At 32.3% G+C, this 23,126-nt stretch overlaps 1 protein-coding gene across 4 annotated transcripts in view; it reads left to right on the forward strand.

The window, feature by feature from the left end:
• LOC111423045 (uncharacterized) overlaps nucleotides 1-21,054 on the forward strand; it is a 62,747-nt gene extending 41,693 nt beyond the window's left edge. For 2 of the 4 annotated variants that reach the window (XM_023056302.2, XM_071198050.1), the window contains exons 2-4: nucleotides 19,605-19,769; nucleotides 19,849-20,048; nucleotides 20,109-21,054. In XM_023056302.2, the coding sequence (XP_022912070.1) occupies nucleotides 19,605-19,769; nucleotides 19,849-20,048; nucleotides 20,109-20,871 (1,128 nt within the window). In that variant the 3' untranslated portion in view covers nucleotides 20,872-21,054. Of the gene's footprint in view, nucleotides 1-12,720; nucleotides 12,782-18,971; nucleotides 19,247-19,604; nucleotides 19,770-19,848; nucleotides 20,049-20,108 lie in introns of those variants that run through there. The other 2 variants (XM_023056308.2, XM_071198046.1) reach the window with 2 other exon arrangements.
• Nucleotides 21,055-23,126: the final 2,072 nt, after the last annotated feature.

The following is a 23,126-nucleotide window of genomic DNA, read 5'->3' on the forward strand; positions in this document are numbered from 1 at the left end:
GGTAACTAATGTAACATTGTAACTCGGTTCGAATATCGCTTTGCAACATGGTGTTTTAAGACTTTTAACCATGTGTCCCAGAGTAAAACACTTTGATATTACATTACATTACATAAATTATATATCGGGTAGGTGGATCAACCAACCTTGCACCGCAACCCTAAGGATCTATTGTACCCCAATACATAACGTTATCAAATATCACCGTGCAGTGCAATGCTCTTAACATTACTACCTTGCTCGGTGAAAAGTCATTCAGATCCTTTGGGGAGATAAACTCCGACTTAAAAATCGAGAATCTACGAATACGATTAACAGCAGGGCATAAAACATGCTCAACCGTCTCCTCGTCATCCGCACGTAGTCGGCTTTTAACATCGTCGGCTAAACCCAAGTCGATAGCAAATACTTCCGCCTGAAATACAGTACAGTACGTACCCATAATGTAAGCTTGCTTAATTCGAGGTGTTTGGCAGTATACTCCTGCTCTGACCCCTTCCGGCGTTTTTGGATCCACCTGTGAATATGCAAATATCTGCCTGAACCAGAGAGTTTTCGTTTTCGATCCAGGACTGCCATTCAAGCAGTACAATCTGATATCGAGCATTAATTATTGATAGTGATCCCGCCAAATCTGACAGCATTGATAGCACAGCATCAGTGCTTAAAATGTCTTCCGCAGCCCATTGGTAGGACATGTCGGAACAGTTTTGAACATATTGCTTAAATCTGTAAATGGTAGATCTAGCCACTTTCTGTATATGTAAATGCAAAGGAGATAGGCCAAGCAGAACATCCAATGCTAGAGTTGGCGTTGTGCTTATCGCACCAGAGATTACCAATCCAGTTACTCGTAGAATTCGTGAAAGTTTACTGATAACTGAAGTCTGTCGGAGTTTCCTATACCAGGCTGCTGCTCCGTATGTGATCATAGGTCTAACCACAGTCACATAAAGCCAGTACAGTCTTTCAGGGGTAAGACTACGACAAGACCACAAGGATAGTCTAGCTTTGTGTAAAACTCTCTGCAAATATCCATTCCATGAGAAGGTTTTGCCTAAGATTGAGTAATCCTAGATATTTGACTTTCTTTGAGAAAGGAATTTCTTCACCTTGGATAGTTGGGCGGCTTAGGCCATCGGATTAGACCAAAGCAGGAGAGATAACACCCCTCCCTGCGGACAGCCATCTTAGTGAACTATCTCATCAGTGAACTATAGTCGAGTCGTCGAATTTGTGCAGTGTTAAATCACCGTGACAGGTACTTACAAAAAAAGGGGTAGTCCGTTCCTTCGTTATGTAACCGCCTACTCCCACCAGGGTCTATAAGGCGCAGCTACACTATACGAGAATAAACCTTTCTTTACAGTCAGATAAGAAGTTATGAATACCGTTCACAGTGCGTCGGCGGCTTTTATTATTTTTTTGTCTCCAGTAACGCGCTCAGTGCGCTACCCCCAGAAGGGGTGTGGTCACTTACTTTGACGAATCCGGACAGGGCGACCGACGATGTGAGAAATTTACCTACTTGTCACGGTGATTTATCACTGCACAAATTCGACGGCTCGACTATAGAAACTATTCCACTATCAAGCATATTGCGGATCCAACCCGCTATAGTTGCTTCCACTCCCCTGTCAAGAGCAGCTCTTTCAGGAGATTGTGGTATTGGGTTGTTGAACACACCTTCTATATCCAGAAACGCACAAACCAAGATCTCTTTATCCTGGAGCGCCCTGGATACTCTACCAACCAAGTTGTCGAGAGACAATTCTGCTGATTTTCCCGCATGATAAACTTTTTCAACGGTTTTCAACAGAAATGAGGTCAAGCTGATGGGTCGAAAGAGCATCTTTGATGTAGCTTATATGAAAATTTTTGATAGTTTCTTCGATATTTATTACTGACAATACAGAATGAATGTGATACACAATTAATATGACTGGATAATAATTGCATTGACAGGTTGATATTTACAAATACAAAATGACTGTTTTTAAATACAGTACCTAACTAAAGTATCCGGAAATAAACTTTTGGGAGCGAAGAATTCCATCAATTCCTTTAAGTTTTCATTTACTACGTATACAATAACATGATCAATAAACGTGATCGTGAACTTTTATTGAAATTGCGTAATTATCGAATTTAGTTAATTTGGTTAAATTACTTGGTTAATTATTTAGTTAAATTACTTCTACATTTTTAATAAGAACAAAATTTGGTGAATTTATTAAGAAGATGACGAAAACTAACCTTCAGGCAATGAACAAATTTAATGTGTTTTAAGTTTGTTATAGCTAACTGCTGCGGCTAATACATTTCTTCAGTGTAAAAAGTGATCAAAATAACATGGCGTGTTATTGCTAATAATTACATGAGTGTGAGAGTCACCTATGTTCACTGTATTCTTTCTGGTTTTTTATTTTATCTGTATCAATTTCGCAATTTTATCCTATTATTTTATTTAATGATATCGTACGGTTATTTAATGTCGATAAATTGGCAGTGTTATGGTTAATTTTATTCGTAAACATTTTCTTACATCTTATTTAAGTGAAAAAATGTGTTCTAAAACAGTATATTGTTTAATGATTTAAATATTTGCATTGAAAATAAATTCTGTAAATATGAGATAAATATCTAATTCTCTTTTGTAACCAAATGAGAATTTCATAAGCAGTAATCGAGACCATTACTTATACCAAATCAATTCTCATGTAAATTAGATCGAAAAGGTTGAGAACTTATTATAGTTCATAGCTCAATCCGTTCCAAGACCTACGCGAAATAGAACCTCCTTGAGCATGATGATTTGTGTTCCTTTCTACATCACGATCCGAACGATTTTAACGCGCACGTACTACTATAAGATTGGAATTAATCCGATGGGTTTGCAAGTAGCCTGCGGGGCTGCGAATTGCAGCATATTTTCGATCTGAGAACGTTCGCTGCTGCCCACTCGTATACTTATAAACGATGGAGCCGTTAAGGTGTGAGATAGAACGTTTTCTGAAAACGACCTGGACGATTTACGTGAAATACCTGAGGGTCGTTTTCGAGGCAATAAGCCCAGCGCCGTACTGCAACCGTAATAATGTCAGGATTTAGAGTTTAATGCATTATAAATTTTGCTACTGAATAATGGAAGCCGCCCCGAAGGGTTTCGCGTGCATGCATAACTAAAACTAGATGTAATCTATATGTTCACAGAAGCCGCTTTAAAGTGTTTTTGCTAAACTATTTCAACTATTTATCTGACTATATTTGACAGTGTATTATCACAAATTTCTATCTGTTCTATAAAAAAACAACCTATTTCCTCTTCAATTATCTTGTCGAAAGAAAGATGAAAAGAAATTTATCTAAAAATAACCGTAAATAATTAATACAATTTTTAACATCAAAAAAAACCCAAAATTACATCACAATTCCAGTCACTTTTTTCTTTCACTAAATTCCAACAACTTCCGCCTCAATTTACGGCACGCTAAAAATGTCCTGCAGCTACCATGTGTTATAAAAGAACCAAAAAAATACCTAAATCAGGAAATACGACAACTTGAAAGTGGAACTCGCAAAAATCACTCTTTCCTGTCGCGATTTTTTTTTATAAATCTTTTGCGAACGGAAGGTAACTGTACAGGTAACCGAAATAAGTGGTGCGTTAAGAAGTTTCGATACGCATACTGTTTTCCACAGTTTTATAAAAAAAGCAAAAACTATCTTAAGGTTAGTGTCTTAATTAAGAATACTTCCAGTAGTAGTAACAAATCAGATTTTAACACTCGTAAGTAAATTCCAACGTAACCACATATAACAGAGATAAACGACATGGCATGTTGTCACGTCATATTTCCAAGTTCTCATTAACTTCACCACCAAAACAACTGTTATTTTTAATTTTAAAATATGCACTAACAAGCAAGAATTTAAAGCGAATAAAAAATGAGGTGTGAAACAGGTGGAGTTAAAGTAACGGGCAAGTATCGAACCAAATAAACTTTTCCATTAATAATCTTAACAAGCTCAGCATATGTTTTAGAAATTGCTAAACGAAATTTACAACACTAATAGTATATCCTTTTATATCATTTCTAATTTACACAACTATGCCATTCTACAATGATACATACAAAAAAAATAAGTAACTTTTTTCTATATGGCGTTCCTTGCCGTTACGCAATTCTTTAGATCGTTGCATGTAGGGGACTTGAAAAGCGACAATGCTTAATTAAGTCTGCCATATTACAACAATAGCGTTTCTAGTAGTGGTTATTGGTTTATTATAAGCAGGAACAAATCCAACTACAACAGTAATTTACCATTGTTTTATTTTTTACCCATTGTAATAATACTCCAGAACAGATTTGTAATTAAAACGTTGGGAAGAAATGGGACTAATTGGTAGAAATATTACATCGTTTGTTAAAAGAATTACGTAATGTAATTTCATTTTCAGTATTTATTAAAATTATTAACTCAAACCCCTTAATTTATAATCTTAACTGTGTAGATAAAAAATAATATTTTATTCAATTACAGTAAAATAAAGTAAGTTAGTTTATAAATCAGTTTCATTACGATAAATGGTTTGCCAACAAGCCCACATCGCATTCCTTGCAGTAAATTCTGGTTTCACGTCGTATTCTTCAGCAACACTCAAAGCACTGTCTGGTTGGATTTACTTTTTTCTTCGCTGGTGGAATGTGCTGAGGAAAGTGATAACCCATAAGCCGTAGCAAGTGCATGTACTTTATGAGAATCTGTACTTTATATTAATTTTAACACATCCAGCTAATTTATATGTGATTGAGTTCTTCAGTATCTCTTGTAAAATTCCATTTTATGATATTGACTTTTCCACGTTGAAAACTAATGACATACTTGTACTAACTGTTCAATAATTGTTAGTGGTACCTTGCACGATTTAAAATTTATTATAGGTCATAACTTTACGGAAGAGTACAGATTCGAGCCTCTGCTCAATATAGTCAGTTGTTGAACGTACTTGTTTTTGACAAAACAATAATCTTGGAAGAGTAGGAGGCAGATCATCCTAACACAATGATTCAACTTTAAGCTTTTATACAAAAACAAATCATATTCGACCCCGCCTTCACTATCTTCACATAACTTAACGAAAACGTGAATTACTTGATATGATTTTAAAGAAGTTGCAAAAATTGATCGATGACAAGAAAATTACACACCTCTCCTATAAATCAACGTTTCATCAAGATATCTTAAGAATTTGATTTATCACGATTTTTTAAATTTATTATGAAAGATTGCCTATCTTTATAAAGCGATAAAAATTCGAATTGAGTTCAAAAATTGTTATCTCAAAAACTAATAGAGATATTCAAGTACGATTTTGTTTTGTATCATAAGAATTCGATTTAAAGCGTTTTTTTAAAGTGCTGTAAATTAGTGTTATCTTTATAAAGCGATAAAAATTCGGGTTGAGTTCAAAAATTATTATCTCAAAACCCAATGATATTTAGAAGTAAGGTTCGTAAAAAGTACACATCTCCCCCTATAATTTTTCAATTTCTCATCAAGATATATAAGTCATACAAATTCGGAGTTTTTACTTCAAAAACAAATAGTGATACTCAAGTACGATTTTGTTCTTGAAAAATTACGCAGCTTCCACTACTATTCGGTATTATTTTGTCATTGGATATCCTAAAAATTCAAATTAACACTATTTTCTTAAAGTATTATAAATAATTGTTATCTGCGTATTACGATACGAATTCTGGTTGAATTCAAAAATTATTATCCTCAAAAACGAATAGAGATTCTCGAGTGCAGTTTTGTTCATGAAAAAGTAAATAACTCAATCTACTAATTGCTAACATTTTATTACTATATCTTAAGAATTTGATTTATCACGATTTTTTTAAAAGTATTGCAACTAATAAAATTGTTATCTTCATAAAGCGATAGGAATTCGGAGTAAGTTAAAAAATTGAAAGATGACGTTTGAAGTTTTGTGTAAAATGTGTAACATCACTGTTTACGTCTCTTGAAACAAAGAATTTATAGAAATTACAAAAATAAATTTTGATTACAACAATGAGTGGCTTGAAACACTTTTGCCTTAACAAATAATAACAACTTTAAGTGTAACACTTTTACAGTGAAAAAAAAGTAAAAATGTTTAAACTAAGGAAGTGCTTCATTAATTATTACGGGTTACTCTGTCCTTCCTTCAGCAACTTTAGGGTACGTTTATGTTGGAGCTGGGATAAACGATAAGAGCGACAATACTAGCGAAAGAAAGAAAATTATGTCATTATTTTATATGCAGGTGTTAATATTGGAGCGACGCGTTGCTATATACTAATTCATAGAAATAAATTTTGCGCTGCTCTCATCATTTATCGTAGTTTCAACATAAACATTCCCTTAGTTATGTCTGTATGTAAATTTTTATAATATACAGTATAAAGTTATGATTGGCAGACGATATACTGTATAATAAAGACTACGTTGTTGATTTTCTTTTTTGAAAGTTTAATCGCTTTTAGGTATTTTCCGTCCAAGTTGTCAAGTGAAGTATGTACCGGTTTTCTTGTTTTTGATCATACTCACCATGAACGGAATGTTTTTAAAACTAACTTTAGTATTTTCATTAGTATCGAAACGAATATACATTGGCATAGTCTCATTATAATTTAGGGCTCACTATCGGTAACGAAATCTCCTTAATATTTACAAGTATAGCTGTAAAGTTTAAAAAATATTCGTGGGTCATAACTATGACGCTGTTTCTTATTAAACTTGCAGATAATGACATCCCTTCATTTGAAGAAAAAGTTTGTGGTGCATACTTTCGGTGACGCTTTTCTATAAGTACAAAGTCGCTCTCTAAAGGAAGCCGTTTTCAAAGTCTCTGGTTACTGTTTTAAACTTTTTATCCTTTACCAGTTGCCAAGATTTAGTGGTCAATTTCAGTCTTCGTTATAAGACATTTTAAGAGGATTACGACTTCAAGCGGATTTATCATTGTTTCACTGTATTCTTAATCCAGAGAAATATGTGTCCCTTGAAATCAGTGCAGTCAGGAATGGCAAAGTTGTGGAGCAAGATTTTTCTACAATAAAATGCTGAGCCCGTTGTTAACTTTGGGTGCCGCTTTTGCTGTTTCTTGATTCTTGTGCGGTATTATGTAACAAATCCTGCTTTACTTTCGCTTTAGTTTGGTTTTAGGTAGCGTTAGCTCAAAAATTAGCAATGTCAATAATTTTTCCTAACCTTTATTTGCTTTTGTTGCAGCGTTTTATGTGAAGTTGTTCACATGTTTTACAAATGTCTGATTTTGCTAATTTAAAGCCAATATTGCATACCGGGAATTTCACATAACTCGCAATATATGAATGCAGAACCATAGTTACGAAACTGCTATACACTTCCACTGTCCCACATAAAATGCAACATAGCTTATAGTACAGGCATTGGATAGTTACAGGCATCTAGTAGTAGTGCAATGGTAGTGCATTGTGGGGTCAATTTGTACCCACAAATAAATATGGACTAGAAGCGTCAGAAGACATTTTTCTACTTCATAAATAATAATAACTAGTCGGTTACTGGGTAAAACATTTATTTTTTAATTCGAAATTTTCATAACAAGTATTACACATTATAACACTGTGATTTCTACATATAAATCGTTTACAGTTTTTCTGAACACATCTGTCAGCAGTTTTTCTAACTTGTGTCCTGGGCAAAGTGAACAACAGGACCGTTTTTTAGGAGTAACAGTAGCACTACTATTGGACTGCCTTGATGTACTAGGTGTTTCAATGCCACAACGTTTCAAATTGTGTTTCACTGGTTCCTGTATTGTTTGTATCGTACTTTTTCTTTTCATGTGTTGTCCAAGGAGAATGATAGCTACAGTTCTTATAAAATGTCGTCTGCCATGTTTTTTTATTTTTTATTGCTTCTGGATTCGTGCTGTTGTACAATACTAATGCATTTACAGCACTTATATTTAGCATATGATAGAATATGGTCACTGGCCACCTCATCGTTGCCCTTTGCATTGAATATGCACTGCATAACTTGTCCAGTGTGTCAATTCCTCCTTTGGTACTATTATAGAATAATATTTCTTCTGGTTTTTTTTTTGTTTCTGGATCTATAGTAGTCGCTTGGTCATGAAATGTACTGAAAAGAACTACGTTTTTATTTATTTTGAGGACGTAAGAAAGCATTTTTGATTGTGGACTAACTCCCTCTATAGTTGTGTGCACAGAACAACGTTTGCTGAGTAAAAAATCAATAGGTATTTCTCTTCTATTCTTTTTTAGTGTTCCCACAAGGGTGATTTTTTTTCAAGAAAACTTTGTCCTAGAGGAATAGAAGTGTACCAGTTAGCAGTGGTCAAATTTCGACCTGTATTATGTATTGGTTGCGTGATTCCTATAACAACTTTGTGGGCCAGATGCTTCCTTACGGGCATATACTTTTCCTCTTAAGAAATAAAAGGTACGAGCACAACAAATACCGAAAACTTTTATACCGTATATTGCTAAATGGTATCAATTTCGTGTATTTCATGTAAAGTTGCATGCTCACTTTTCGTGTAGTATTTCTTACAATTTTTGACGAAAGCAGTCCAAAAATTTGAAATCGCTGCTAATTTATTGGACGGATCCTTTTCAATTTTATTGTTAAATCTTAAATTGGCCAAAAGGTATACGAAACGTCTTTTAGACATCGTTGCATAAAACATAGGAGGTCCACACTTAGTACTCGATAAGTAGAACACCAATCATTGTTAAGATTTCGTCTTTGTCTGTTTCTTTTTCATAAATTTGCAACTTTTTGTTATTTACAATTTTGCTTGGTATTTTCAGGTTGATAACGACTACTATGCAATCTATAATATTATCACTGATAAAATATCTCAGTACGTCAATGGGAGTTTTTAGACACCAAGTTCTTAGCACGAGTACGTGCGGTTGCTGGAGCCTTCTTATACTTACTTGGTAACATTATCTTTTCCTAAGAAATAACTTTTACTCTCATCACTTTCTATCGCATTACCGCTTTCTGTATTGTCTTCATCGCTACTCACTTCAACTTCCGATTCTTCACTGCCATTACTTTGTGCCTCGATCACTTCTGGCTCAAATTCATCATCGCTCGATAAAATATCTGTAGGTATTTCGGGAAAATTATCGTCTTCCAGAAGGGCTAACTAAATAAAACATTTTACTAACTATCCAAAGAAAAAAGTACCTATTAACTTACCTCCAGTAATTCTAAAACGTAAAATAAATTTTTTATTATAAGAATCAGTAATAATTTACGGAACTACACTACTTCACTGACATTTATCTTTGAAATATGTGAAAAAGTCGTTTGTTTACAACAGAACTCGTAGTTCGGTGATTCCCCAACTAATAAATATCTCCAGTACACGAAACTGCAACTACAGAGTAATTCTTTGTTGTTTTGTGAACGACGGGAAGATGGCACTAATTGTTCTTTTTAATACATACCGTGCATACTGAGGTAAGTTTTACAGTTATTTGTAAAATTTTTCTAAATCAATCTCTTACAGTAACGGAAGAATACATGGAAGGAAAAAAATGTTAATTTTATAGTCAAATTTAGAACGGTGGGATCATATTGATCCCATGTATGCACTCCGAAGGTTAAATATCATCACCCTCGTTTATATTTTTCTGGAATAAAACTTCCGTTTATTTCCTTTGAAACCATATTTTGCAGTTTACCCTTTGATATCTAGCCGTCTTATCCAGAAATTTAGTTTTATTTAGTTCTACGTGATTCTTTGTGTTTCTGCTATGTTTTTGAAAATCTCTTCTTTGCTAAGCCAATACATCCAAAGAGATAGAATATTTCTTTTTGATTGTGCATATGTATTTTTTCATTTGTATGTATTTCCATTTACTTTTGGAATAGATTTAGGTATTTCAATCCTAACACATTTTAACATTCTGCTCCTTATTTCTTCATCTAAATCATTCATGCATTCGCTCTATAATGAAAAAGCAATACTATAAAAAACCACAATGACGACCCAGTTTACTTGTATAGAACGGGACCGTTACTCTCAATCGAATAGGAAGACCGCGTTTAAAAAAATCGATAAGCTATGAAAAAATAGAAGGGTTGGTAACATTTTCAGATCTTAAAATTGTATAATTTTTGCAATAATTAATATTTAAACTCAAAATCGCCTCTATAAAAGCTTTGGTGACGTTACGACGTTTTCGTGTAAGATCAAGAAGACACAAACGTGCATCGTTCGGATCTCTTCTTTTAGTGCATAAGATTCTCTTGGTATCTCGCTTATGCACTTTTTATTGATTTTTATTTCAACCAACCGCGTGCGAAACAACGGTGACGTCTCCTAAGTTTTTTCAAATTTTCATTATTTTTTTTTTGGAAAAACTAGTCATGTGAAGTGTCAAGTAAAATTATAAAAGTCTTCAATTTTGCGAAACTATCGAATAAGCCATTAAAAAAAAATGTGTAACGGCCTCATTGAAAATCCTTCACATGTTGATTTTTATCCACGATTTCTATGTTACTTAGGTTCATAGTCTCTAACAACATCATTGTCATCGACTGGAGAATTTACATCATTGTTTTCAGTGTTCATTTTGTTAAAATTGTTCCATACACTTGCAGTTACATAAATTACGAGGAACCACCATCTTATATGACTTATTATGACCATTCAGTTATTATCTCAAAAACGAAAAGAGATTCTCAAGCACCGTTTTTTTCATGAATATGTACACACCTTCCCTTCTATATTGTCAGTATTTCGTCAACATATCTTAAGAATACAATTTTTCACGATTTTTTAAAAATGACGCTAGAAACGATTCAAATTTGGGTTGAATGCAAAAATTATTATCTCAAAAACGAATACAGATTCTCAAGTACAGTTTTGTCCATGAAAACTACACATCTTGTTGTATGAATTGCCAACATATCATAATAATATTTCAAAAATCGTAAAAAGTAGATTTCTTACGATTTTTTAAGCATGATCAAGCAAAGTATTCAAAATTCGGATTGAGTTCATAAATTATTATCTCCAAAACGAATAAAGCTATTCAAGTACAATTTTATTTGTGAAAAAATATACATCTCCTATAAGTCGCAAACATTTCATATTAGATTTCTTATTACTTCTTAAAAATGATTGTAAATAAGTCCATGAAAAAGTACACATCTCTTCCTATAAATTGCCAATATTTCATCAAGATATCCTAAGGCTTTGATATTTTACGATTTTGTCAACATGATTGTATAAAAAATTGTTAACTTCACAAAGTGTTCAAAATTTGAATTGTGCTTAAAACAAAGTTTTCAGAAACAAATAAGGTTTCCCAAGTACGGATTCGTTCATGAAAATGTACACATCTCCTCCTATTAAACGGCAATCTTTCATCTAAACATCTTAAGAATTCGATTTTTCACAATGTTTAAACATGATTATGAAAAATTGTTGACTAGATAAAACCATAAAAATTCGTGTTAAGTTTAAAAATTGTCATCTAAAAAATGAATAGATAGTACTAATTTAAACAGATTTTAAGTTCAAAGTAACTTAACTATTTCAACTAGGTGAAGTTATTCTTTGCAAAGGTGCGGTTCTTACAACATACACACGTTTTAACTGTCTTGCTAACCTGACTTGAGAATTTATTAAAACTATTTTACGGAAGATCATGATGTAACAACGACACCACCTTCACCGTTTTACCAGTTTACTCGTTTAAGGTCGAGATATCCGAACACGAAAGCGATTCGAACGGAATCCGACGCTTTTAGAAATGCCCGCGGTCACGTTTATGTTAACAGCTCGTTGATTTTTGTTTTTCGGTATACTATGCTTAATGTTACATCAGTTACGTTCCCGGATCTCTTGTGATCGTTTCCTGTATCTTATTAGCATCTGGTTGCCTTACGTTCAATTACCCGGTTTATTGCAGGTCGTGCCAAACACGAAACTTGCGTTACTCACCCTGCAATTTTTGTGCTCACGGCATAATTCAAAGTCAAGATCTCTTCAACTTGCCAGTAATAATTGGGTGATTATTTACGCTAACTTTTTTCGTCTTTGTTTGGTTTTTTTGAAATGTTTTGGAGAAGGCTATTGTCATCTCATACAATTTTATTTCTTTTTTGTCCTTTCTATTCATCTGTGATTTTCTTTTTAATCATTATGATTATTATATTATAACGTTCAACGCTTTCATCTAAAGAATTATTTTCTCACACATTGTAATTTAATCACTTCTTCATTTTCTTATTATTTTTTAAAACTCGAGTTCCATTAACCTCGGCTTACCTTCTCTTCGAGGAGGAGAAGTTCTCTCTCATAGGTATCGATTCCGCTCATAATCCCACCGTGAACCCGTCACGTGCAGAAATATTTCATTGCATCGCGATCGTCGGGCGTCGTAAACGAACCTTTTTACCTTCGCTAATGGTAGATATAACAAAAATTACTGGAATTCTGATCGCGCGAGTTGGATTTACGGCAAATTACCGCGTCTTGAGAACGATCTCCGGCTAAGTCGAGAGAATGTTGTGTGGCCGTTGCAATTTTGATAAAATCTTAATCTGATGTCCTATATACCTATTGCTTTTAGAACGCACGTCTAATATTAGTTTGTAGATATTACGCTATGCCTCAACCTATTTCACGTTAGTATTTGTGAGTTTCTCCAACAAGACGCAACTATTCCAAAAATTTTAAACATTTTGTATGGTAAGTGAAAAATTTCTTCACAAATGGATTTAAAATTATCTACGAGGACACCGTAACGAACACCTTTTCTTTTTATTTCTTATTATGACCTGAATATTTTGCATACCACCGATATCTCCATAACAAAGAAGAAATTAATGCTCTGCGAGTCGTCATAATGACCTCAAGGTGAAGGTCAAGGAATTCGAGGGCCCACGTAAAGGTTGTAAGCAAGAAGTTCTTCTTTTAGCACGTTCTTTGGGACAGAGAAAGAGTTATTTGGACGACGGCGGGCGGCGGTGGATTTCGTTTTATTATGCGAATTTTCCAAAACGGATCTTGATTGCCGGACCGAATGGCGCCCATTTTTATGGATCATGGCTATCGGGTTTATTGACTGAAGTAAAGATTTTATGGTCGAGTCATGCCACCGCATCTAAAAAGATGATAGCACTCGCTTCGAGGCGTCAACAACACTGTTCCTAAAGTTATTGAGAGTTTTACGTATCAGTTATACGATACCTTATTCGTAAACAGACTGAATTTCTGCAGATCTCTGATATTGAGAAGTTCGACGACAGGTTTGCGGTTTGTAATGGATTGCCGTGATTACGCATAGTTATGAAACCGCAATTCGAACAGAATTTAAGCATAAGTAGTCCGCATGATTATCGTGGGATTTGTAATATAATTGGACCTATATGTTTACTGTGCCGTTAAATTAACATAAACTGATTAATATTTTAGATTTTAAAGTGCATTCAATATATTTGAGGTTAAAATAGAATGCTCGTGGTCACTAGTTTTATAAATTTATCTTGGTTTTGATATCAAGTCCTGTTAAAATAGGGAGTTTGAAAAGAGAAATTTATTGATATACCTATATGGTTATAGTTTTTATGTCGTCAAATACCTGCGGTCAACCAATGTTAATAAAAAAATCAATTATGTTTTATAGAATAGATAAGAAATTTTTGCTTTAATTTAATTTTTCACAGACATGTTTTTAACAATTTATTATTTTCTGTAATTTTAATAATATTACTCTAGTTATTTATAATTCTTAAGAACCTTTATTGATATTTACTGACATCAGTAATCTATATCGTAAGGACTTTTGCTCTCAGATGTAAAAATATTGAGAAAAATTAAAAAGATGAAACTTTGATGAAATCATAATTTTATATATTGTTGTTGATAGAGCACGGGATTCGGAGCGTTTTAGATAGAAACTTTCAATATAAAAGTTGCAATAATCTTTATTCTTAACAATATTGCTTTTTTACACTTTTACTCTCAGATTCATAAATTTCGAGAAACATTCGCAAAGGTGACAATTTTATGAAATCGTAGTTTTACATCTTGTTGGTAAAGCACGAGATTCAGAACATCAAGAAAAGTTTTAGTATAGAAGTTGTGGTAAATTTTATTCCAAACAATATTGCTCATTTCCACTTTTGCTCTCAGATGCATAGATATCGTGCCCTAAATTATTTTTTTTTGGCATTTCCAGTTTTATGTTTATTGAGGATCATACTTTCGATCGAGATGTTGATGTTCGACATCCGCTTTCAGCCAGACCCTAACCTTCAATTGAGATATAAAACATTAAAATATGTCAAACCAGTCGCTAGTTATAGTTGATTTAATCCAAATTAATTTTTTTATTAGGGGCTAGACTATCGGGCATCCATGCATGTATAAACAACAAGCTGAACACGATGTTATTCTGAAGGCTGTACAAGGTTAACGAGAAAGAATTGAGATTAAGGCAGTTTGTCATTTCTATAGAAGAAACTATGATGAATTGAATTATGTATAGATATTGTTATTACAGTTTATGACCACTTAAAAAAGGTCGTTTTTGTGTTATTTTCGTGTACTTTCGTAATATTTTGGCATTCTAGCGGATTTCGAATCGGGCATTTCCAGATATTGTTCGTCTAAATTGGTTTAGAGGTTCTCTTGTTATAATCAAAATACTGTATATGTAAAATCCTATCTAATTGGAGGTTAGAAAATTTGGTAGCTAATTTCGCATAGGTCATGAAAGCTGTTGTTGTAATAATACTATTTACATTTATTTAAAATTTCGTGAAGACCTAAATACCAAGCAAGGGGAAGACATTGATTAAAGGCTAGAAGACAGAAATAACGTGCGAAATCTTTAAATTAGAAAAGTAAACCACACCGCTGCAACCGTTGAAAAGCGTTTTCTAATGTCGAAAGTCGAAATCTTATCAATACTACCTGGTTCAACTTTGAACGTGGAAATAAACCCCTTCGAGTTACAGCTGCTACAATGAGGTCAATAAAAAGGAATCAATAGAACTATAAACACGATGAAGTTATTTAACACGTCTCAATTTTCCAAGTCCATTTGCATCTAATCACAACCTATATTTCGTTAAATTAACAATTCTATAAAAACTCCAACTCATTTTATTTCAAATAAAAGGCTTTATCATTGCCATCCTTTCGAAAGACCTTAAAAGATATTTCATCAATTCGAAACCATTCATCAAAACAAGCCATTTTTAAACAACTTTATATTACAACTTAACCCACAGATCATGACTAACAACTCTACCTATGGGGATAATTTGAAGACAAAGCTTGGTAACAAATTCACCAAACAGAGTAAAGTAGAGGCCCTAGCAAATCCAATTGTAGATATTATATTTATCAGACATTCCAAAGTTGAGGCTTGCTGGATACCGGTCAGTTTTGTAACCATCTGTTACAAATAAACGTTACTATGTGGTTCTATACTTATTAAATGACTTCGATGAAAAGCCTTAAAAAAGCTGAGAACAATATTAGAATCATTAACACTTTGTCATTAATTGATCATAAGTTGTCATCAGTCATTCCTAACGTGTTTTGAATGCAGTTTACTGGAAAAGCTGTTCATCGCGTAGTATCTCATGTGGTAAATGTTATCTACTGTGATTGTGAAAGAAATATTGTTGGAGCAAATCACTTATTACATGAATTAGCTAAAGTTCTGCTAATAAAACTAACCAAATTAAATAACATCTTAATCCAACTCTGATCTTTATTTTAACCGTTTAGTAGAGAGAGGTGATGTAATTCAATGTGATGTAATTCAAAACTTATCTTAATCGTATAAGAACTAATGTCCTACGAATTGTACGAATTATTAACATAAGCTGAGGCTTGTTCTTCGATCAAATCAACTTGGTAATTATGTAATCATTGGTCTCTTTGTATTAACTCGTTCATAAATCTTAAACAAATTAGGCACAATATTATTGGGCCTTAACTAGATCAACTGAAGAGGATTAGGGGTGTGTGGGATTAAAGCTACTAATGTTTTTTTCCAAACATCATGCAAACTCTTTTAACTAGTCAAAAATATGATCATCCTCTATATAATTGGCTGGTGAAAACAGCTTTACAAAACAGTTGTAAGAAACATTCACGTCTCATCACACTAACGAACCAAATAATAATAGCTCAGCAATTGTGTTCAACGCAAGCTCATTAGTCTGTGGTAAATTCGAACTTCAAAAAAGTTATATCGAAAGAAATTTAACGAATAATTTTAAAAGTGAAGCACAAGGATCGGTTCTAATTTCTAAGTCAGAATTAAAATAATTACAAGAGAAAGGAATGATAATTTATAAACAAATGTTAACCATCTAATAATCTTGGTTGGCACTTTCCAACGAATTGAAAACTTGCTAATGTTTTTTTGGAATATGGAAATCCCGAGACTTACATTCTAAGTTATTAGATATTGGTTGATACATGTTTCCAACTTAAACTTTAAGCTACTATTCCACCAATAAACAGATTCAGAGCGACTGTCAAACGTAACGACTCTGTCGTCATTCCTATTGACCGTTTCTTCTCTATCATGACTCATGAATCTAGTTGAAACCCTAAAAATGTTGCTACTGACATATTTAAAACAAATATCTTAACCACTCTATTCAACATATACATAGATGACATATAACTCCATCATATTTTCATATGCAGCTAAAATTGCCTGAATGTTACAAAGTTTTGACCTAGGACATGCGGTTGAACAACAATAATTTGTAACTATAAAGTCCTTAATAATCCGATCTTGCAATCTTGTTCGAATTTCTTGTTTCCAAGCTCTTTCAATGATGTTTCAATTATTTCGATAAGTGTTGGTTTTATCTTCAACTTTGCAGCTTTCCAGAATTTTGGAATGTAATTTTTAGTCACGCCAATTTCATTTTATTTTTTAGAAATTTGCCAACCGACTATTATTTGTTTTTAACTTTTTATTAAATTTGTTCCAATTTTATTCCATAAATACTCGATATGGTTGATATCGGACGACTGTAGATGTATACGATATTTAATATTGCCCATTGTAATACCCGATTTGTTATATGTTTTAATTCATTAAACGGACTAAACATAACGGACCTCCAAAATGATATACGATATTCGTTTTCTTAGAAATACTTGTGTGCATATCTTACCTCGTAACACATTTCTGACTGTTTCAAATTCAATACTCATAATCTGCCTTTGTCCTTTAATCTGCTTAAATGCATAATCAATTACAAATAGCGAGTTTCTAAATAACACTGAATTACTTTGAAAATAAGTAATTTTTGCTAATTTGTTTAAATTTTTAATTCAAATTTTTACTTAAGTCAGTTCAAACAGTGGTTGTATAAAATTTATTATTTTAATTATTTTCTTTCGTTTTTTAAGATAATTACATGAATAGCTTTCGGACAAAATTCCTCCATAATCAATAAAGCTACAAAATAAAGGTGATTCTATGCTTCTACATGAAATGATGCTGTTCATGCAAGTAAACTTGATAACAAATAGTTGTTGTGGAGGAAGTTAGGTAATTTCCTGATCTCTGTCCGTTCTGTAATGAATCTTATTCTGCCCCTTCTCCACGTATGTTAGGTTTAAATCCAGGTTTGTTTATAATGCTCATATGTATTTTTAATTGTTAAAATATCTAACAAGATTATATTTTTATTATAAATGCGATACTAGGTTTAGACATCACTAACAATAATGTTTTGATACTTATTTTTTCCATGTTTATTTAACTAATCTATGGAATATTTCAATTATTAGACATATTTGTTTATTATGAACATTTTTTATATAGAAGCTTTTATCCAACTTTTTTATTATACGAGTAATCTTCAAATTTAATTAGGATTTTCTAATTAGATGTTATAATCATTTTAAAAAGATTTTCTTAGTTTTAATTTGGTATAGAAGTCGATTTTTAATATTTATGTCTAAACCCGATACGATTTTTTAAACTTAACAGTGTTTATATTTAATTTAGGTTAAGTTCAAAATTGCAACATTCTCAAAAAGACTTGTTTTTGAAGAAATTTAAAAGAAATGCATTTGGTGTTATATGTCATTTTAAAAAACATTTAACAATTATTTATCTTCTTTTTGACGCTCAGTGCGATTTTGTATAGCTGACAGCTTTTCTATTAAATTTAGGTCATAACCAAAATCGCAACATTACCAAAAAAAGCTGTTTTGAAGGAAATGTAAAAGAAATGTATGTGGTGTTATACAATCATATTAAAAAAGATTTTCTTAGCTGTAATTTGGTATAAAACTCAATTTTATACCTTCATATCGATGCCCTGTGCGGATTTTGAAGATGATATATTTTCTACATGAAACTAATCAATGGTCTCAAATTAATTATTAAACAAGTATATCGGGTTAATACGAATTATTTTTCATATACAAAATTTTTGTTAATTTTTAAGGTGTGTATTACATATTTTATTAATGATAATTTATTCTTTTAATTTGCCCTTGGAGTGTGCTGGGTTAAAAATACAGATTTATGATTATATATTAAAGAAGGATTTTGATAAATATTGTTCATTAATTGCTTTAAAATAGCAACAAGTATTTTAATTGTTCGACTAAAACTGTACTAAATTATTACACAACACATTACATAACATTCAATTATGGTTTCTGAAATCCTTAAATAGATTTGAACTAAACGTTCCACTTAAAACATATCTTGTATTAGAAATCATTATGTGCGTATAGAGCAAAAATATATATTCAACCTGCTCTATTGCACACATTTCCTACAGTCATTCTGTTACATAATGAGCCAACCCAGGAGCACTTCTCGATAAAACATATCGATAAATCGAACTCTTTCCCTTGTCGGGTTTTAGAAAAGAAGTCGTTCGTTTTGATCACGGTGTTTAAACGGTAAATGTGAAAGGCAAATTGTAATTGTGCCGTCGTCAGTGAGAACAAATTAATGCTTTTCAAGCACTTTTATTGTTATAATAACGTTCTAATGATATCTACACACTAGGTTGTCACACGGAGTGCTTCAAAGCAACGAACATTTGTGCGCTGGTTGGTAATCGTGTCAATAACTCTTCGTCGTTATGATTACCCCATAAGAAATTGTTGGCTAAAATCGTTTGTTGCATAACGTTTTCGAGGATGGTAATTAATAACAATATGAACCTGTTCGTCAAAAGAGAATTGTTGCATTGTGTCGGAACTTGTGGCTTTTGTAATAAATATTGCAAAGGAATTTCAAAGTTATGAATGGAAGATCGGCGTGTGAAATGATGAAAGGTTTCTAGTGATAGATGGAATGACTGATAGCTTCAACCGCCCACAATGTAGAATACTCACTCGTGTTATGCAATGAGAATTAATTTAATTATTGGTTATTAATCACTTTAAAATGATTTTAAGTTACATAATAATAAAGCTATTTCTTTTATTTTTATTGGATAATTAATAATTTGTCGTTGCGTATAGAATTAAAATTTTTATTTTTCTTATTTTGTTCCAGGAAAACTTCAAGCTCATTGAAGATACCCGACATAACTCTTGCCATAGTACGCCTAATAGTAGAAGGGAATCTTTGTGCTCGTCATCAGATCGAAGATTAATGCCACCCATAGAGAATATCTTGTATCAATCGCAAATCGATACTTTACAATGGCAATTAAAACAGGTAATTACTTATTTTTGAAGAAATCATTTTTTCCGAATTATCTAAAATCTCTTATTACGTTGTTTTAATCTTTTTATAGACTGAAGCTAGTAGAGAAATGTATCGAGCAGTGATGAAGCAAGTTGTAACATTTTTGGAGAGAGCGCATCGAAGTTTAGAAATATTAGGAAAGAAATCTGTCAATCAACCAGTTCATAGATCAAAAAGTGAACATCATGTAGCAACTTTAGAAATATCTCCCAATAAATCTGCCACTTTTAATCCTTATGAAGATTTATGGTACGTTCTTTAAAAATTATTTATTTTTGATGCAAAGATTTTATTTCTTTTTTGTTTTAGGAAGCACAAAAAGCCAGAAGTAGCCCCAGATGAGATACCACCAGAAAAATTAGCACAAGAAGCATTTCGTCTTTTGAGAACTGCACAATCTTTATTAAATACAAGAGAACCTAATTTAGCACACGTTAATAATGAACCGGAAGATGATATAAGTTTCTTATCTCAATTAGCAAAGGAGTTTCCGGCCGATAGAAAACAACCAACAGCAATTTCCCTAAGCCCGAAACTATTAGTACCAGAAAAAGAAAATAGATTTTCAAGAAAATTATCGTTGCGATCTAACGATTCTCCATTTGGTGCCAGGAGACGTTGCGATACATCAATTAACAAAAAAGAAATTTCTCAAGACAACTTCATAGTTCCCATTGAAAAATGTAATAAAGAAAAATATAAATACGAGCCAGAAAAATCCTCCTCGCCTCCAGTTAGTAGTATAAGTTCAGCCGAAGACGAAAGTGGATTTTCGTCAATGAATTCCTTCCAAGAAGTTGGATTGCCAATTATATCTTCGACTATAACCGAAGAAACATTAACAAAAGAAGCTTTGCTAAGAAGTATGCTCCATAATGAAAACACTTATTACAGCCTACAAGATTATCACGTAAACGAACGAAGTAATTTGTCAGAAATGAAATATCAAAAACCGAAACCTATTGATGATCGAAAAATTTGGTCAAAACCAGCGACCCATCAAAGATCAAACTCAGTGCCAGTTGAACCAATTGCCAATGAAAACATTAATATGAAAGTTTTGTGGGTTTGAAATAAGTTCCGCTTCAACTATAATTTTCAATTTTAAGGATTAACCATACTTTTCTTATTTTTCGGCTATCGTTAATAACCGAATTAATGTAGAATTATACTGTGAATGCGCTTGAGTATGTAATCACGATATTTAATTATTTAATTGTAAAGAATGTTGTATAAATACATGAATTTCGTTGACTGTGTTGCGTTTTGTATGTTGAGAAGTCTATATTTAAAAAAAATGTTTCTTTAAGTTTTCTAATAACTAAATAACATTTGTAAATTTCCACGTATCACTTAAAATTGATTAACATAATTTCCATATACTTATTTAATTTGTCCGTTAAATTTGAAAACATTAAAATACAATTAAAAGATATTGACATCCTTGAATTGTGTATCCTCATATCATCGTTCAACCATGAGTTAGACATAACAAAACAAGGAATAGTATTTTAAAATTTTAGTTGAAAAAGTTAATTTACTCCTATAATAGCTTTCTTATAAGTGTCTTTTTTATCTAAATATTTTCTTATAAATTTTACTTTTATTTTGGTTTTTTACATTTCGTATTTATGTTCTTGAAATGGCCATTATATACAGTTTTTAAATATCGTATATTTATAATCAGCAGACCTATTTCAAGGTATACCCAAAGAAATTTTTTAATCTGAATGATAAAAAAATGTTGGAATTTATGTGTTTAACACAATCTTTAGATCTTATATTCATAATCGTTATGGCTGTACCATTATCATCATCTGCAACGATTATACATATACAGTCATTTTAACTAATTTGCAAAATGTTGTTTTCTTATTAAAATCGTATAAAGCTATAACAACGAGTTAAGAAGAGTATCTAGTTTTTAACAAAGAAATCAGCGTATGAAATTTTCGATTATTATCTTGAGATATAACATTGCAACTTAATCAATATTTTACAAATTTTTTAAATAAAAGTTTTCCTTGGTACTCTTTAAAAGTTCGCGTAAAGTAGGTTTCTACGAATTTGTCACAGTTTGCAAAGAAAATTATTAAGTTTTTAACAAAGAAACCAGCTATCAAAAAGTCTGTTATTTCTTGAGATATAACTGTCGAACTTAATTACTTTTAATCTTTTTCTTTCTAATATGGATATCCCCGGAAAATGAGGTCAACGTATGAAAATCGCGATTAGAGAATTATTTATAAATAATACATAAGGCGTTATTTTTCATATTATGTCATTAAGTTTTTCTAAGAGTGTAGTCTTATGTCCGAGATTTTCGTCATTATTTCTAGATAAGGACATATAATTTAATAATTCAATGTCCTGTTGATAAATTTTTGTCATAGCAGTTCGTGTCTTTCTTTCGTTATTGGTGTGGTTTTTGTCGGTTCGTATACCTTTTTATTTTGTATGTTGTGTAGTCCGAATAACCGGATGGCGTATCTTTGTTATTACCCTTAAGCATTTTCTTTTATTTTATTATCATATCCATAGTCCAACAAAGCAATAGTTAGTGCTTTGTAGATGAGTACGGCCGTTTTAGTGGAATTTCCTTATTGCTTTCTTTATTGTTATGTTGCGAAAGTATTTTGCTCTCCGTATTGCTTCCAATTGTTTTTCTTTGTAGTGTTTTTTAAGACGTAGTTTTTTGTCTAAAATCATATCTAGATAGTGGATGTTTTCCGGTGGTCTTCATTTACCATGTTCTATTTGGATGTAATCTCCATTTGAATAACCAGGTAAATGTCTCGTTGTTAAATGTTTGCATTTTTTTATTGCTTCCATACGGGTTTTTGCGTGGGTGACCACTGTCGTGTCGACTGCGTATTGTAGGATATATCGATTTGGGAAAGTAAATAGGAAATATCGAAGAGGGAATGGTCGAAACAATAAATATTGTATAGAGTAGAGTAGGTGATAGAGGAGATCCTTGAGGAATGCCTTGTAACAGAGAAAGCGGGTTAGAATGTATATTGCTGAATTTTATAAGTCTCTTCATTTAAAAAGTCGGTTGGGATTCTTATTAGATATGGGTTTACATTTAAAAGATTCATTTTGTAAATTATTCCCTTATGCCACACGCTTTCAAAAGCTTTGTTGGCTTTTGAAAACTGCTGCCGTGCGTTTATTTTGTAAGTGTGCTGTTCCAATGTTGTTGAATAAGATGGAAAGAAGAAGGGAGGTAGAGTTTTGTGGTTTGCACCCAAATTAGTATAGTATAGGGAATCTACGATGTTTAGGATTCTTGCGTTGATTATACTTTCCTATATCTTTCCGATT

Source organism: Onthophagus taurus, chromosome 1 (assembly GCF_036711975.1).
Source record: "Onthophagus taurus isolate NC chromosome 1, IU_Otau_3.0, whole genome shotgun sequence".
Taxonomy (NCBI): Eukaryota; Metazoa; Arthropoda; class Insecta; order Coleoptera; family Scarabaeidae; genus Onthophagus; species Onthophagus taurus.